The sequence below is a fragment of the Harpia harpyja genome, chromosome 12 (genome assembly GCF_026419915.1).
Source record: "Harpia harpyja isolate bHarHar1 chromosome 12, bHarHar1 primary haplotype, whole genome shotgun sequence".
Classification (NCBI taxonomy): domain Eukaryota; kingdom Metazoa; phylum Chordata; class Aves; order Accipitriformes; family Accipitridae; genus Harpia; species Harpia harpyja.
In genome coordinates, this window is record NC_068951.1 from 1,575,728 (window position 1) to 1,592,259 (window position 16,532).

General features: G+C 41.1%; 1 protein-coding gene across 1 annotated transcript; it reads right to left on the minus strand.

Annotated features, from left to right (window-relative positions):
• Positions 1–1,619: 1,619 nt before the first annotated feature.
• WSB1 (WD repeat and SOCS box containing 1) lies at positions 1,620–11,264 on the minus strand. The gene is made up of 9 exons (XM_052803428.1): positions 11,091–11,264; positions 9,624–9,792; positions 8,545–8,813; positions 7,577–7,708; positions 7,063–7,163; positions 4,714–4,886; positions 4,209–4,322; positions 3,291–3,398; positions 1,620–2,749 (listed from the first exon to the last, which is right to left on the minus strand). Exons 1-9 carry the CDS (start codon positions 11,128–11,130, stop codon positions 2,590–2,592), a joined length of 1,266 nt encoding a protein of 421 aa, XP_052659388.1. The 5' UTR covers positions 11,131–11,264; the 3' UTR covers positions 1,620–2,589.
• Between the last annotated feature and the right edge of the window lie 5,268 nt (positions 11,265–16,532).

Genomic DNA, 16,532 nt, shown 5'->3' on the forward strand with positions numbered 1-16,532 from the left:
GGGATATTTATACTCTTCTGAGGCTAAAGCCTGCTGGGCTGTGCTGAGTAAGAGTTCTTTGTGCCTTGTCATAGACTCCTTGTACTTCACCCAAGAAAACAAGGCCACAATCAGAAAATACATCTGCCAGTGAGACCAGATTGTTGAAGTAGAAAAGTGCCTTTACAATTCCAAGGCATTCTAGGCTCTTAAAATGCTAATAGCGTGCCTGAGAATGAAAGAATTTATTTCATTATACTTACTTATTTTATATAGTAGCTAAGCTAGAGGAGGTCAGGAAGGCATTTAGTATCATCCACACAGAAAGTAAAAAGATGTGTTACTATTTCAAATAGGGTTGGGTGGAAGCTCCTTTCCGTTTTTGACAGATAAGTGGGAGTTGCACATCTTCCTTCCCTACCAACTTCAGTCTGTGATTTGCCATGTGGGAAGTTCATGCAAATACAAAGGAAGTGAATTACCAAAGGTTGCAAAGCCATATGTCATGGTCACTAGACAATTTTAACTGTACTGGACTTGATTGGGCTGTGATGATTCAGCATCTGGCCTCGTCCAGATTGACCTTGTCCTCTTGTCCAAATAAACAATATAATAGAGAAAAACCAAACATATTTGCTTTAACAGATTTGTGCAAACAGGGCATCATCAAAAGGATGCCTACTCTGCATAGCACCCTTGCCAGCTTGTTTGATGGGATGACATGAGTCTGCTAGTTCTGGAGAGCTTTTGCCAGTAGCCCATAGGCGGTAAATTCATTAATAACAGTTCTCGTGAGTCCTCTCTTTCCCAGTTTCACCTCTCTTCCTCAGAGTTCTTCACCACTCCGCTAGTGCTGGAGCTGCTGCAAGGGTCTGCTCTTTCTAGGCAGGCGCTACTGGGATGGGAGGAGCACAGAAGCTGTTCTGCCATTTGTCAGAGTGAGGGAGGGGAGAACTGTGCTTCTGCCCAGATGTGAGGCTTCCTGTTGCTCTGGCTCCCACCCATCATCATGAGGATGAAGTCAGCCCCTCAGGAGGTGTGGGCTGCTTCCCTGGGCATTGGTCCCCAGTTACAGGAGTTACTTCTCATCCCTAAGCAAAAGCTTCTGTGCTCTGAGGGGATCTGCAGCCCCTCTCATACCTGTCACCCACCCAGGAACTGGGGTAGTTGGCAATTCTATAGCACAGTTAATTTGTAACAAGCCACTGGCCCTGTGAGGAAAAGAATTTGGGTCTCCTGATAGCGAGTTGCAAAATTTCTGTTACGTCACGTGAATTACGTAATACTTGGTATGATAAAGAAGGGGCTTACCAAAACAGTACACTCGAAGAGTAAGGGAGTAAAGAGCCATGTTCAGTGCATGCAGTTTTACAGCCTGTGGCCACCATGGATATGTTGCAGTGAAAACTCCATTTCCTACACTCTGTACCATGCAAGAGCAGGGGAACACTTACATAACACGCCTTTGACCTTCACCATATAAAAGGTTTGAAGATTCTTGCTGTAGTTCCCCACAGTAAGTTTCACCAAGATTAGCATACTGTGGTCCTGAAAAGTAAAACTACAGTCCTGCAGTACTGGATTCTCACCAGAACTGTTGCATGCAGGTAGTGTGGATAAATCAGTCACCAGATGTGATATCAGGAAACTTTTATACAAGTTTTTAATAAAAAAATTCAACAAAAATATATATATAATCAGGCATTTTATGCAATGCATACATTCTTTGTATCTGCAGGTACAGATAAATAACAGAAGGCAAAACCAAGTATTTTGCTTATCTTTGGCCATTAACCAATAATCACCCCCGAAGAGATATTATAGGGTTAAAGAATAATAAACCGAGTCTGTAAACGTCTCTCATTACAGACAAAGTATCAGGCAATAATACAGTAGTTAGATTTTTAGTAATGTAAGGAAATATTTCTTTAACACTGCCCAATACTGGAATTTAACCTGGTTTGCTGCTATGGAACTTAAGGCCTTCTTTAGCTGATGCACAGGCAACATTCCTGGGTTTACATTAGATATATTCCAACCCTTACCTTAACCTACTTCCCTTCACCACACATTGCTCTAAAAAGCCAAGCTGTACCTCTTCATGAAATAAACTAGCATGAATTCTTATCTGTGGATCAGTTTCCTGAACGCCAACCAACATACATACATACAGAGCAGTTAAGCTTCCTTAAGTCAATATTTTTTCTAACTCAGTGTCCCAGAATAATAGCTATCCTTCCACTTTACAGCACAGATGCATCTGATGGCTCTACCAAAGCAATATATACATGATACACATTAAAAATCATAAAAGCAATTTTTAAAGGTACATTGATAACATGTAGCAGCTTATGTCTATATATGTACATGTTTTCACAGTTATATTTTAGAAAATTGAGAACACGAGGAATACTTCTACTGTGTTTTCCATAAATATTAAAAATTTACTGTCAGGCATTTTGACAAAATAGTATTTAGGTTATCACTTTAAATAGCTCTTGAAAACCTGTAGAGTTTTAAGCTTAAAGGCTGTAAAGTTTGAGGATTCTTTAAAGTGTTTAGCCAGTTTCAGCAGCTGGGCCACCTGCTTTTTTTTTTTTTTTTTTAAATTCAAATCTGGTAACAAAGGAACTCCACCACTTTTGATGGGATAGGCAAGTTCTTGACTTGGCTGGTGGGCATCACTCTTCGAATTGCCATGCGACACAGATGTTGGAGACTAGAAACTTGTCTTGGCGTTGCCCAGAAGTACACACTGCCATCCTGTGTCCTGCACAAAAAAAGAGAACAAAAAACCCCACCAGAATTATCCCACCTGAATTATTTCGACTTAGTACAAATTCTCACATACATTGCTAGTTAGGGGGAACGTGCTCTGGACTTTCTGTTGCTTAGTTCTAGCTGTTCCAGACTCTTTTACACTAGATGCCGGTTATTCTTTTAAGCTATAGCAGCACAATAAGCAACTTGCTGATTATCTATGTGACAGGCCTGAGCAGATCTTCCAACAGCTATTGAGGGTACCACCTGAAACAGAATAACTGCCCTTGATTATCTAATGGTCTTTTTCCAATCTGCATGTTTGTGGGTCTGTCTTTTATTTATTCTCAAAGATAAGAAAGGAGTTTATCAGCTTCTTGATTTTACTGCTATTCCAGGCATGTTTAAACAAATAGTACCAGAAGTAAAACCAAGTCAGAAGCATCAAGTTGCAAGTCATGACTGAAGATTTTTAGAACACTTAGCCACTGTTTTCAACCTTTTGTGTTACCTTAATATTTTAGGAAGAAAAAAAAAAAGTATATACTTGCCCTGCAGCTAGAACACTGCCATCAGTAGAAAAAGTACAGCAGAGCCCATTGTTCAGAGGTGCAACTTGTACAGGGTATTCTTCATCAATTCTCCAGAATCTTACCATTCTGAAAAGGGAAGAACAAAGTAGTAAGTTATCAGCGTAGACATTTAATTCTGACTGATATTTTCTCTGATGCTGCACAAGAAACTAGTCTGAAGCAGAGCTCAGGGAATTTTTATAAAGATTTTAATATGCATACAAGGTGTTGCAGATTTAGCCTGAAATGCTATGATTTCTTCAATCCTGATATATACCTTGATCTGTACTTCTTCAACCATTTTAACTCTGCCAATTAAAATAAAAGATTGCCTTCAAATGCAGAAAGCAGTAACCTGAACTATAGATTTAGACAATCTCTCTCTTAAGTGTCATATGTGCTAGGAAATCCCAACAATGTTTGTCTTAATTAAAAAACAAAAACCCTCCCGTAGATAGTTTAATACCCTTGCTGTCATCTTGAGAAAGCATTCTTCATATTCTTAAAATACAGTTCTTCAAAATATTATTTGCAGTGTTAGCAGAAGTTGAATACGAGATCACAGAATACTTTCTTTTTACTGTGGAATCTACTACTATACAGAAGACTTACCTGCATTATTAACTCCATTTACATTTTACACTGTTTACAACCCCTCTTCTGTTTTCAGCTGTTACACACTTAAGTTCTTCAGATCATTTACTCTGTACACAACTAATTATTTCTACATTCAGAATGAACATTAACATATACCAGACAACTCATCTACTTTTACCAAGACCATTAGAAGTCATTTCTCAGTTAAAAAAAAAAAAAAAAAAAGCTGACTTAATATTTAAAAGTTCATGTCATATGGGAAGAATTAGAGGAGGCTAACAAACCTTTCCTCATACTTACTTATCATCAGCAAGGCTTGCAATATGTAGTCCATCGTGACTAAAAGATACTGATCTGACCCATCGGTCATTTGCACCTCCAGCAAATATTGGAGTAGGAGGGGGAAACAGATGCCTGGAGATAGAAAGACACATAGCTGAAGGCATAATGTTTAAGAACTATGGAAGTGTTTCCTTCAGCTATGACTAGCAAAGCTGAGGAATTAAAAATGGATTGAATATTTAACTATGAAATCAGGAGTGGAGATTGAATTACTGTATCTTTTGTAGTAGTGAACACTTCAGCTTTGCTGAAGATGCTTAAATTAGTGCACATTACAATATCAGTGCTTTAATTCTCTGTCAGATAGAAGAATAATCTCCACTGCTCTGCCACTTCAGGATTTCCATCAGCCACTGCTAAGATTTTTCCCAAGTCTAATTAGGAGTTAAATACACAAACCCATTAATTTCAGTAGTCATCTTCACTCTAGGAGAAAGTTTCCAGATTTGACTACTTTACTCACCCAAATTCCATAAGAATAACTCCAATATGTGGATCCCAGACATAGACTCGAGTATCATAAGATGCAGTAGCCAGTAAAGCTCCATCAGGAGAAAACTCACAAGCTACAACATCATTGTGATGTCCTTCAAGTTTCCGTATCATGGAGTATTTATCCATATCCCAGAGAAAAACCTGCAATTAAATAAGCTAATGTTATAGCTCTGCTCAGAGAGGCAATGAAGCATTTACTTTTTTTTTTTAAGTATAGCTGCTAGTCTTATTTAGGATTATATTAAAATCAGGCATTATGAATTACTACAATTAAGAAATATGCTCAGTGTCATACTCAGATTAAAATCAAGTTTTTTAAAAATAATTAAAGCAGACATGCAAGTTCTAACTCAAGTTTGTTAAATGTTATTAACAAAATAAGCCAAAATATAAGATAAAGGCAATACAATTTAACCATGTAGCTTACTGAAATTCATGTATTACAAAACTATTTTATTAAAATATGCAGAAATAAATAGGGTTAAACTCTACAGTCCCCTCTTTTCAGTAACTACCAAAATTTTAAGAAATATACAGACAGAAAATGTAAGGTTAACATATTGTTACTCCAGTGGCATCCCTTTGAGTTTAAGATCACTTGTTTACAATTGGCTTGGATCACCAACGTCAGCCTAGGAAGAGAAACAGATACTGCAAGCAAAAAGAATTTTCACAGCCAAAAGTTAAGTCTTTGGCAAAACAATAGGGAAGTCTAACCACATTATTAGAAATTTATGCATTTTAAATCAAGTCAACAGTAAAAAACAACATTAATATTACAATTTACCCGGCTAATTGCATATTGTATTATAAAAATTGATAAGAGATGATAGTATTCTGGGATTTTACGTGCAGTTGTACATTATATATAATCAAAATAAAGACTGTGCAGAATTATTTAATAGGAACAATCTATGTACTGAAGCATAATTTTATAGAAAATGTAAGTCTTTAGCATAAGATGTTATGTCCCTAAAAAAGCTCATTAGGGTCCTTGATTTTTCCCGACTCAGTTTTACTGCACAGATTAAATACTGGCATCTTGGATAAATTTGTTTGACGAAAGCAAACATAGCCTTAGCACCTCACATACTTCCTAAAACTGAACCAGTTTACAATCAGTTATAAATGTGTTGACCAATTTCTCCAAGGCGACCCCAACATTCCATAAAACTGGAAACTAAGTTTTAGGAGTCAGTGTGTTTCACTGCTGTGAAAATTATTAAAAAAAAAAAAAAAAAAAAAGAAAGAAAGAAAGCAGAAAGTGGACATCAACCAGCACCTGCGTACGTACAGTACACCTTGCAGTCGAATGCAAGGTTACTTCGTCCTACGGTAAAGTTCGCCCCCAGCCTGGTAGCCAGAGATGCCACTCTTTCTGCCCAGCTAACACCATTGTGCTCCTGTGAGTGGTGCCAGCTTAACCTCAATCACACCAATATTGCTGCCACCACCTGTGACAGGGAAAGCAAGAAGCTTATGGAAAACACACAGCCTAAAGATATCAATGTATACATCCTCATCTGCTCTATTTAAAGAAAAAACAAAACCCAGACCTCAACTATTCTCTATCAAATCTGCACTGGTAATTTAAAGTATAAAATGCATTTGAACAGTCATCCATATAAAGTGGTATCCAATGATTGAATTGTGCTTTTTACTCAGCATCACTAGGCTTCATTAAACTACCTACAAAGCCCCTGTAACTAGACTGAATTCCCCTTTCTGTTTTATCCTAATTCTTCAGTGCCAAGAAAAGCAGCTTATGGCATACGTGCTTTACCTGCACTGCTTTCAGTTCTCTAGCAGGGCATTAGAACACGGATGAAAACAAAACCAGTATGCTGTTCTTCGTTCTAGATCTTTTAGACACGAGTGCCATTTCTATTGGAAAACATGTAGAAACATTTTTGTTCAGCGGGAGATACCATGACTGGCTCAGACTTTGAAAAGTCCTTTTCATTGAGCAGGAAATAGAAAGGATAAAATCAATAACAAAATAGTTTTATGCATTAATCTAAGTATCTTTTAAGACTGGAAGCTTTAGTCTTCTTTGGTTTTGTACTATGAACACGTGCAGATGTGTAGAACTATTTCTCAAAGAATGCTTACAGTTTCTTCAACTAAAAGCAGTGCAAGTTCAATTCATAAATCAGTGTCTCAATGCACCATTTGCTAGTTTAATTTCATGCACTTTTACATCATCATAAAACATTAGAAGTTCATGACACCGAGCACAAGCTTAATGTTACTTAGATTTAAAATGATTATGCACACAATTCAGTAGATTGAATGAACAAGAAACTCTGACACATACTGCTTTACTAGCTCCAACAGAACAGAGAATAGAAGAGTCTGGAGAGAATGCACAACCGTATACCCAGTTCTGATGTCCTCTCAACACTTTCATCATATTTCCTAAAAAAAACAAACAAAGAAACATTCCTGTAAGAATTGATTAAATGTTAAAAATTCAAATTGAAAAGCTTTTCCAAATTAGTTCTTCCTTTACAAAGTTTTATACTATTTTTTCCAAACATCTTGCAGAGTCATTCTACACAGAAATAAAAATTCTGGCACACAGCCTCTAAATCCTATGTGCCTATTCAAAAAGGTCACTTCACGCACTCGTTTAACTTAACCCAATACCAGCTTATACCTTTAGAGTATGTATAGATAAAGAACTTCAAGAGAGCATACAGAGTGAATGACTAATAGAACAAAATTATTTTTTTAAGAAATCCTGACCTCACTGATTTTATAGCAATACAAGAGGAGAGTATGTGGATACTTCTCCTATGTATTACAGCAGATGAACTTAAAATGCATACCATCATCTTTCAGGTCCCACACTCTCAGTGTTTTGTCTCTGGACGCAGACACTAAAATCAGGCTGCCATCTGGGGCAAAGGTTAAATCTCTAACAACTTCTGTATGGTCCATCAGGTTAAGGAGGAGTTTTCCTGTTACATGAAAACACCACAATTTAAAATGAAGGACTGTACTTTTATTCAGATCAAATGCTTTATAGATACAAATACAGAATACAAAATTACAGCATGTAAAGCCAGATTTTCTTTGTAGAAACGCTCCCTACAGTAAGAAGCATGTGTATCCTTTTAGACTCTTCTGTATCGAGAGGCAATTTCCTGAAAAGCTAGTAAATCCATACACTAAAACCATATGCCTCAGAAATAAGGCAAGACTTGTCTTTTGATAGGCATCTGTTCTAAGCTTAAATTTACAAGATAACAATTACTCAAGTCATTAGTTTCATTTTTTTAAAGCTGAGAAGTTGTCTCCCAACCTAGCAGCTGTGCTATCAGCTAAACTGAGATTACCTAATTTCAGATTGTCTCTTATCATTTGAACAATTACTTACTTCTAAAAAAAAAATAAGAGGTCCTCATCAACATAATCCTTCCCCATACTCAAGAACAGAGAGCAACTTCATGTTTTGAAAGTTTCCTTTGTTTGAAAGTATATTAAAACTACAATCCAGCAGATTTTAGAGTAAACAACCAATATACACGAAGTCAATCACATGCTTAACCATTTCGCAGCAACAAGGCTTCATCTTCCATCACTTACATCTCAAGCATGACCCGAGCCTGCTCCTTCATCTAGCAGTATTTGAATATTTCTGGCTGCAGGAGTTCATGCTTGTTTTAGATTACTTAATTTGTATTCAAGGTTCAGTTCCCAATTAAAATTCTGTAAGCAATTCAATCTGCGTATTAATGATGTTACTACTGCATAAAGTGACAATGAAGTGCCAACTTCCTCTCACATACTCTACCTGTATATACATCCCATATCTTGATGCGCCCATTGTTCAAGCCTGTTGCAAGTAGAAGCTGGTCTTGCCCAAATTTGAAACGGTGCCATTCTATATTGACACAGCGGCTTTGCTTCTCAGGCACTGAAGACCCAAAAGCAAGACTCCAGACGATATCACCACAGTCTATTATATGTTCACAAGGCTTATTTTTCTGACCACTGTCACTATTCTGCCTTGGAAGTCTTGTACTGATAGAATTTGCAACATTCTTTGTGCCATGCAACAAGCTGCAAAACAAACAAAAAAGACAAAAAAATAGCATAAAGTGTCTTGAAAAATAAATAGAACTACTATATTGTATAGAACACAATATAATACTTTTGTACACATTTTGACCTCTGTGGAGAGCAACATATTAACTTAGCCCACTGTGAAAACCAACATTTTTAAAGCACTTACAGAAAAATTAGTTACAAAAATTTCTAAGGCTTTCTGCTAAATGAGCAAGAAGTTCCCTGTAATTCACTTACATGTGTTAAATACTGGGAAGAGATACTGAGAACAAATTAACCCACCACCAGAAAGAGAGAGAAAAAAAAAAAAAGGGAGGCGGGATTTGCTAGGAGAGGAAATGTAACCAGCTACAAAAATGCAACTGCTGGTTACTAACTTCATTAAAATGCAACCTGCAAGTGAAAATAAAATGTGTCTTTTGGAACTTAACTTGCACTCTAATAAGAATGAGTAAATTCCTAAAAGGTAAAACGAAATAGCTTTCTGATAGGAAATTTAAAAGTCCAGATCTGCCCGAGTCTTTAAATTTCCTTTTCATTCTAACTTCCTCTTATTTTAGAGCATCTGAATCAACTAATAAATCACTCCTCCATAGCCTTTGTGAGGTTGCAATACAGTTGTTTCTCTTGCTGACCACAGAGGAAGAGATAAAACAGCAGCCGTTACTTTAAAGAATCAGTTTTTCCCAAAGATGTCAAAGCCTAAAAAGCCCAATAGATGTGTTTTAATCTATTAAAAGCTATCTCCTATTTTGAAATTCTTAAGTTTTTCGGATGAATTAAAAGCCATATGGTTTGTCTTACAAGTTATTAAGGCACTGAGACCAGGGGACGAGCTTCACTATGCGATGCCCTTGTGACCAAGCAAAGTATGATCCATCGGGAGCAAATGCAACAGTCCAGTTTTCACGTCCACACTTCTTGTCAAAAGGAGAAGTTGGGGCTAAGAGTTCTCCTACAGTGCGTGATCGTGCTAAAAAGAAAACAAAGAGGAAATTCCATTTTTTAAAAAAAGCCAGCATATTTTAAAAGGTTAGAAGGGAACCAGGCAATACGTTAATTGTTTTGGTTTCATTTCATGACATTTAAAGTAATTGGGGAAGGGGTCTTATTGTCACTTTTTAACCAGTGAAAAGACTAAGCCTCAGCTGCGAAAGAGATTTGAGTCACTAAAGAGAAACAGCTTAGTGTTAAAATGCCCTGGTCGTCATGTAAGTAACATAACATCTTGATATCAGAATCGGAATTCAAATGAAAAATTTACTGAAACCAGCTATTACTTCAGTTATTGTAACTATAGCTTTAGAGACAGCAGTAGAACTATGCTCCAACTTGACCTAATACTTCACTGTTTAGCAAATCAGATCCCCAGTAATGATTTTGTTTGTTCTACCTTTAAAGAAAAAAATGTGAGTACACTTGCACACTGTAATATCTTCCCTTCCTTCAGAAAAAATAAGTTAGGCAACAACCGTAGGAACCAAGTTAGCACTGTGCCACCAGATTAGTTGACTTTTCCCCCGCTTTACAATGTAACTGCGTGTACCCCGCTTCCTTTCTGCAGCCCAGGCTGCGGTGCAGGTCCAGAGCTGCAGGGAGACCTTCCCGACGCCGTCCACCGCCCCGACTGTTGGAACGCGGATGTGACAGGACTAATTCTGTCCGGGGCAGCGGCCCCGGTGTCAGGCGAGGGTGGTGACCGGGCCCTGCCGCTACCGCCGCGGCCCGCCGGGCCGGGCCGGGCCGGGGCGGAGCGGAACGGCCCCGGGGACCCCCGCAGGCGGGCCCTGCCGCCGGCCCTGCGCTCTCAGCCGGGCAGCACCCGCTTACTTTTTTTCCATCTGGGAAGAAAGGGCTGTGAAAGGAACAATGTCACCTAGATGCTATTTAACAAGACTTTGCCCATTAATGGAAGCAAGCAGCTTCAGCCGAAGGACGCCTCTTTGAATAATGCATTTCGGTTACTTTAAAACGGGTGTGTAACCGACAGCCATCCCGATCTATAAAAACCCCAGCGGGACCGAGGCGGTTTGCTCCCCCCCGGTGAAAGCTGCTGCTGCTGCGTATAACGAAATCGGAAAGAGAGCGGCCGAGGGGAAGGCACTCGCCTCCTGCTCGGCCGTGCGCCCGGCCCCGGCCCCAGCCGCCCCCCGCCCGCACAGCCAGTGTCTCCCGCAGCCACCTCCGCCACCCCGAAAGGCCGAGCGCGGAACCAGCCCCGGTCACGGACGGCGTTAACCCCACCCGCGCCCCGCAGCGGCCGCCCCTCACCGATGAGCTTCTCGTTAACACTCAGGGGAAAGCTGGCCATCTACGGGGCCGCCCTTCGCACCGGCTCGGGACCTGCAACGGAGCGAGAACGACCGCCGCTCGCCGGAGACGCAGGGACTGGGACAAAATGGCGGCGGCGGCGCGGGGTGTAGCGCGGGGCGGGGAGGCGGCCGCCTGGCCTCGCCCCGCTGCCCGGGGGTGGGCGGCCGGGGGACGCCGCCCTCCCGCGCTCCTCCCGCGGGCTGACGGGGCCTCCGGGCGAGGCGGGGGCCGCTGGCGAAGGGAGCCGGTCTTCTCACCCTGCCCTTCCTCCTAGCCTGCCCTTCCGCGCTTTCACCCCTAATTCGATTTCTGTTCCTTGGTCTCGGGATCCCGTTTGGCAGCCCGACGCCTCCTCACGGCCCTGGCAGCCCTCTGGTTACCGACGGCCGGCAGCATGGCCCCGGTGCTTCGTCCTTTCCACCCGTGCTGGCCGGCCACCTCCCGGCTTCCCGCATCGCTTTGGCTCTCTCTCCCTGCCCTACGGAGCTTGGCTCCGTCCGTCCTGCAAAGTCCAGCATTGCAGTCCTAGGAACGGTCAAAACACGTGGTCTGATAGGAACCCAGCCGTTGCTGTAGAATAGTCTCCGGGACATGCTTAAAATACACCCCATTCCTTTTGTGTCTGGGGGAAAACGGGACACGGCAACGCGGTAGCAAGACCTGGGCTGTGGCGCCATCCTGGCAGGGTCTACAGTCACAGGCCATTTTACCAATGTCTTCCAATCCCATCTATGCCAAAAGATGTGTCACATTTTAACTCTACTAAGGGACTAAATCTGTAGTGACCGGGCTCCCTCAAAACATGGGGGTTCAGAGTACAGAGAAGAACCATGGTGACTCCCCCAATATTGCAGTCAAAAGGCTTTTTATAGCTGCTGTTGTGTGGATGTACTGATGAAGTTGTGTTGATAAACTGGAGAGTCCTCAAACGGGATAAGAAATGTTCTTATGTTGCTTAAATGCCCAACCAGCAGCAGTTAACATTCCTGTCGCAGTGAGTTAGATTATCTTTTAAGCCAGGTTGTGACATCCTTGATGTCTGTTTGACCATGGGACTACAAGGCAACACGTAAACCAAAAAATATGTGAAAGCTTATATGACTCTGTTGCAGAATGCGTGTAGGACAGTGACGTGTGCAGTTGATTTCATCTTCCCTAACCAGGGGCTTGAAAACTCTTGGGATTTTCCTACCGTTTGATATTTCTTTCTAAATGTGTATAGTTCAGCATCTAAATCCAGCAAGACCTGGTTTATGATAAAGTTTTGAATTTACTGTTAAAGTTAATGGAGTTGTCCATAAACAACTTGAAGAAAGAGACCCTGAGGCCACCTCATTCTCTGTGCGAGTTTGTATTAATGCCTGTGTATTCCCCTGTCTCCTTCCCTCCCTCTTCCTCTTTCCTTCTCCTTTTGCATATCTAATTTCTGCCCCTCTTCTGGACTAGGTGACTCTTCCTTGTTCTCTCTTTGGACTTCAGAAAAGCACATAGCAGGATAATTAACTGCAGATAATTATGATTTCATTCCAAAGTAGTGGCCTAGCTGGTAGATACACTGAAAGTGTTGTATGGATTAGCTATTCAGCTGTAGCAACACCCAGAAATTACCCTTATGTAAGCAAGGCCAGCAAAGCATTTTTTAAATCATGTAGTGAGACAATGTCGAAGAAAGGAGCAGGAAGAAGTTTTGAGTATTTTTGGTGGTCTGGACACTAGCATGGATTAACACTGGTTTGTACAAACACTTTTAGCACATGGTAGCACTAATTTGACACCGTACTACTTAGCAGCATAATCCTGTTCCTGTTCTATCAATCCTCTGCTGCCTGCCGATGGAAAAGCCCTAAGCAGCTATCTTCACTTAATCCCTCAACAACTTCTTATAACAAGGCAGATTTGTAGCCAGTGAATATTGTGAAATACTGCTTTGGAGTTACTCATAAGTTGTGAATGTTTGAATCAGGCCATCTCATAGTTGAGATGACTCACTTCGTAAGATTTCTCCTGAGGGTCTGAGCCTCACATACAGCCAGAATAAGGTTGGGTTCTGTTTGCTTACCTTGGGGGGCTGTTATAGCCAGGGAAAGATAGCAGTCGACTTACACAGCTTGGTAGGGGTGTTACCACATTGCTGGCTTTCTTGCTAGTTTTTTTTTAAAGCAGCAAAGTATTTGGCAATTTATTATTTCTTTAAGTCTCTGTATTTCTGTAAGTACTGCTCCAATAGTTGGTGTTTCTTCTTCAGTGTGCTTTCTGCTCATTAATGTAATAGATTTGAGGGCCAGAAGAGGTGATTAGGTCATTTAGTCTGGTCTTTGTATAACAGAGGAATATAATTTAATCTAATTTAACGCACCTTCAAACAGTGAGGATTTCCAGCAGTTACACTGTTGTTCAGCCTTTACAACACTGGAGTCCAAATGCCAATCTTTGAACTTCCCAGTCCACGTTTTTTGTGTTATGGACACAAAGGCAAATTGTGATATGTAAATTCCCAGTTTTTTGCAAACTTATTAGAAATTGTTTGGTGTCACAGGCTGTTCTGGAGACATTGTTAGCACCTTCTCTTTTCATGCCTGGCTGGAAGGGCTGTTGTCTTGTGTCTGAAGCCAGAGTAGGAGAGGTGGAAAGCTGGGTTCTGCCTGCAAGCTACCAACTCATCCATTCTGTTCGGTAAAACATATCTTTCTAAAATTCAGTCAAAACTTGAGGAGATAAAGAACTCACACTTCCCTTTTGCGGCACCCTTGGCATGTTTATTTTCCTTGTAAGTGAACCACACTGGATGATTTCTCGGATGATTTTTACTGTTCTTCACTGGTGAGGCATAGCTGTGGAATCAAGGGTGGCACCAGGCTGCATACCCCACACAGTCACATGCTGCAAGGGCCTGCAAGGCTGCACGAATGACTCAAGGCTGATTTATGTGTTTTCCATTATCTTCCTTTATGGATGCAGCTGCCAAGTCTGCACAGTGCTGCTCAGCTGGGAAGCTAATAAACTCAGTGCCATCTTTCTCCATCAAGACTTTAGTTACTGCAATAAGCTTTCACAAATGAAAGGACTTTCGTTGTCTGCCTGGCTTGGAGATGCTTTCCAAGATCCAGTTACGGAGCTTTTCCCCAGGCTGCTGAAGCACCAAGATCTGCTTATTTCACATTCTTGTATTCTGACATGGTGAATCTAATTATACCCATTTCGTTTGTTTTTTCTTCTCTGTTTTTTTAAACTGATTTGTGATTGTATGTTTCTTAGTCAGCTTTGCTGAAGTCTTTTTGACTCAGTCAGTCGTTAGACTGGACTAGGAAAGTCATCTGAAATTAGCGCGTATCCCAAATAAGGGAGTGTGCTGCTTTTATAGAAATAGGTTTGGGTGCCGTTTTCTCTTTGTATCCCTTTGTAATATTATGTGGGGTTTGTAAAATGAGCCTAGGTGTTTGCCTCATGCATTTCCTGTCTTCTAGCTACTTGCAAGACTCTCAGCAGTGTGCTTGCTGTGCTTCATTTCCATTGCTATGGCTTCCTGCTGGAAGGCTTCCACCACCAAAAGGCTGTTAGTTCTGCTTTATGAATCCTAGTACAGATCAACAGTGAATTTAGATCACAGTTTCTGTCCAAGTTCTGCTTGTTGTGCTGTTCCCCATTCAGCTTGCACAACACACCCCAAGAAGGTTGTTCTGTTCAGGGACCACCGAGGCTATCGGTTTCTGTTAGTTGTTGTTTGGATTGCACAGACAGACCTCTGGAAGTTAGATCAGCACAGTAAAATACATAGCAAAGTACTAGAAAAGCCCATGGTGCTTTTTCAGGCCCACAAGTTATGTCCCCTCCTCTTCATAGTTGTCATTCTATAAAGCATTGCTGACAAATGATAGGTGAGGGACCAATTAAGGCCAGTCACACTAAGACCAAGGTAGCTGATCTGTGCAATAGTGCCTGTATCTTGGTGGTCTGGCTATCATTAAAAATTACACTATTACACTGTTAATAATTCACAAGCTCCTGTTTGTTTTGAGTAGCCTCCTTGGGACGGAGAAAGTTCAGCATGAGTTTGTGGAGGCAAAAGAGAAGGTGAAGGGAAAAAGCAGAATGGAAGAAAGAAAGAAAGGGCAAAGAAAGTTGAAGAGAAAAAGGGATTGCAGTGGAGAGAATGTTGAGCAGCACAGAAGTTAGAGAAGAAAGTGCTGTCAGAGTCCCAAAATAGATTAGCTGCCGTTATTGCCACAGTGCACACTGGAAAACTTAGCATTGACTGACTAATGATTCCAGGGGCCTGGGGAAGCAGCAAAAGCTTGAAACTTTCCTTTGAGAGACTGGGTGGGTATAGCCCTTACAGATATCACTGGGAACTGCATCTGCCAACTGCAGTCTTGATGGAAGGGTTACCCTGTAGGTACAGACCTACGCTGAGAGAATTGCAGTCTACCCTATATGACTTTCCATTTGGCCTTTCTTACAGCAATTGTCACTGCCAGGTCCCATCTCTGTCCTCAGCAGGGTACAGGAGCTAGGACTCTAGGGAGCTCTTATGTGGCTGTGAGAGGAAGGTGCCTTGTGCTCTGCTTGTGCAGGCCTTAGTGGTCATCTTCCTTAGGAGGAAAAATGTAAAGAAGGATGGATTATGGACTTGTGAGAGAATGTAACAAAGGTCCGACTCTAACAAAAAGCTATTTTCAAAAGCACCGAGAGTTGTGTGCTCAGTGCTTACTGAATTATTATGGGAAGTGAGTGAAAAAAATCCTTTTTCTCTTTGAAAAGCTTTAGGCCAAAATATCGGGTTAATGGACTTTCCAAGCAGTGATCAAATAGCACTAAAGTTCAGCAGAAGGTGAAGGTGGTCCAAGTGACAGCAACACAAGTTGAAGGGTTAAAAAAACTTGACATACAAATAAAGAAACACCCCAGCTCTGCAAGGAAATGTTAAGAGTGTATGAAAACTTGTGTACTAGGCTTTGCAATTTCATATACTGTAAATATTTTTTTAAAACTCTAAGTGGTCTTTGCCCCTCTCAGTGTCTCCTTGCCACCCTTGCTATAGCGTATTCCTGGCCATGAAATGCTGCTGTGACTGGCACAGTTTCAGCTGTTACTTCATTTCATGTATGTGTTGTTATTTGCCTTGTGACTACAAGTAATATTGGCACAGTTCAAGCTGCTTGGTGTGGGAATTCTGGCCCTGAAGAGTTTGCAGTCTAAATAGACAAGATAAACAGTGGTTGGGAGGGGAAACGGAGATGAGGCCACTTTCTCAGGGTCATCATGGAGCAGCCAGGAGCATAATCTTCTGATCTTCTGATCTACCTCACACACTACACCAGACTGCCTCCCTTATTGAAATTCTGAGCTGTCATTTCTCTGTCCCCTTCTCCCCCATTGCTCTGTAGCTTATTCACCATTGCT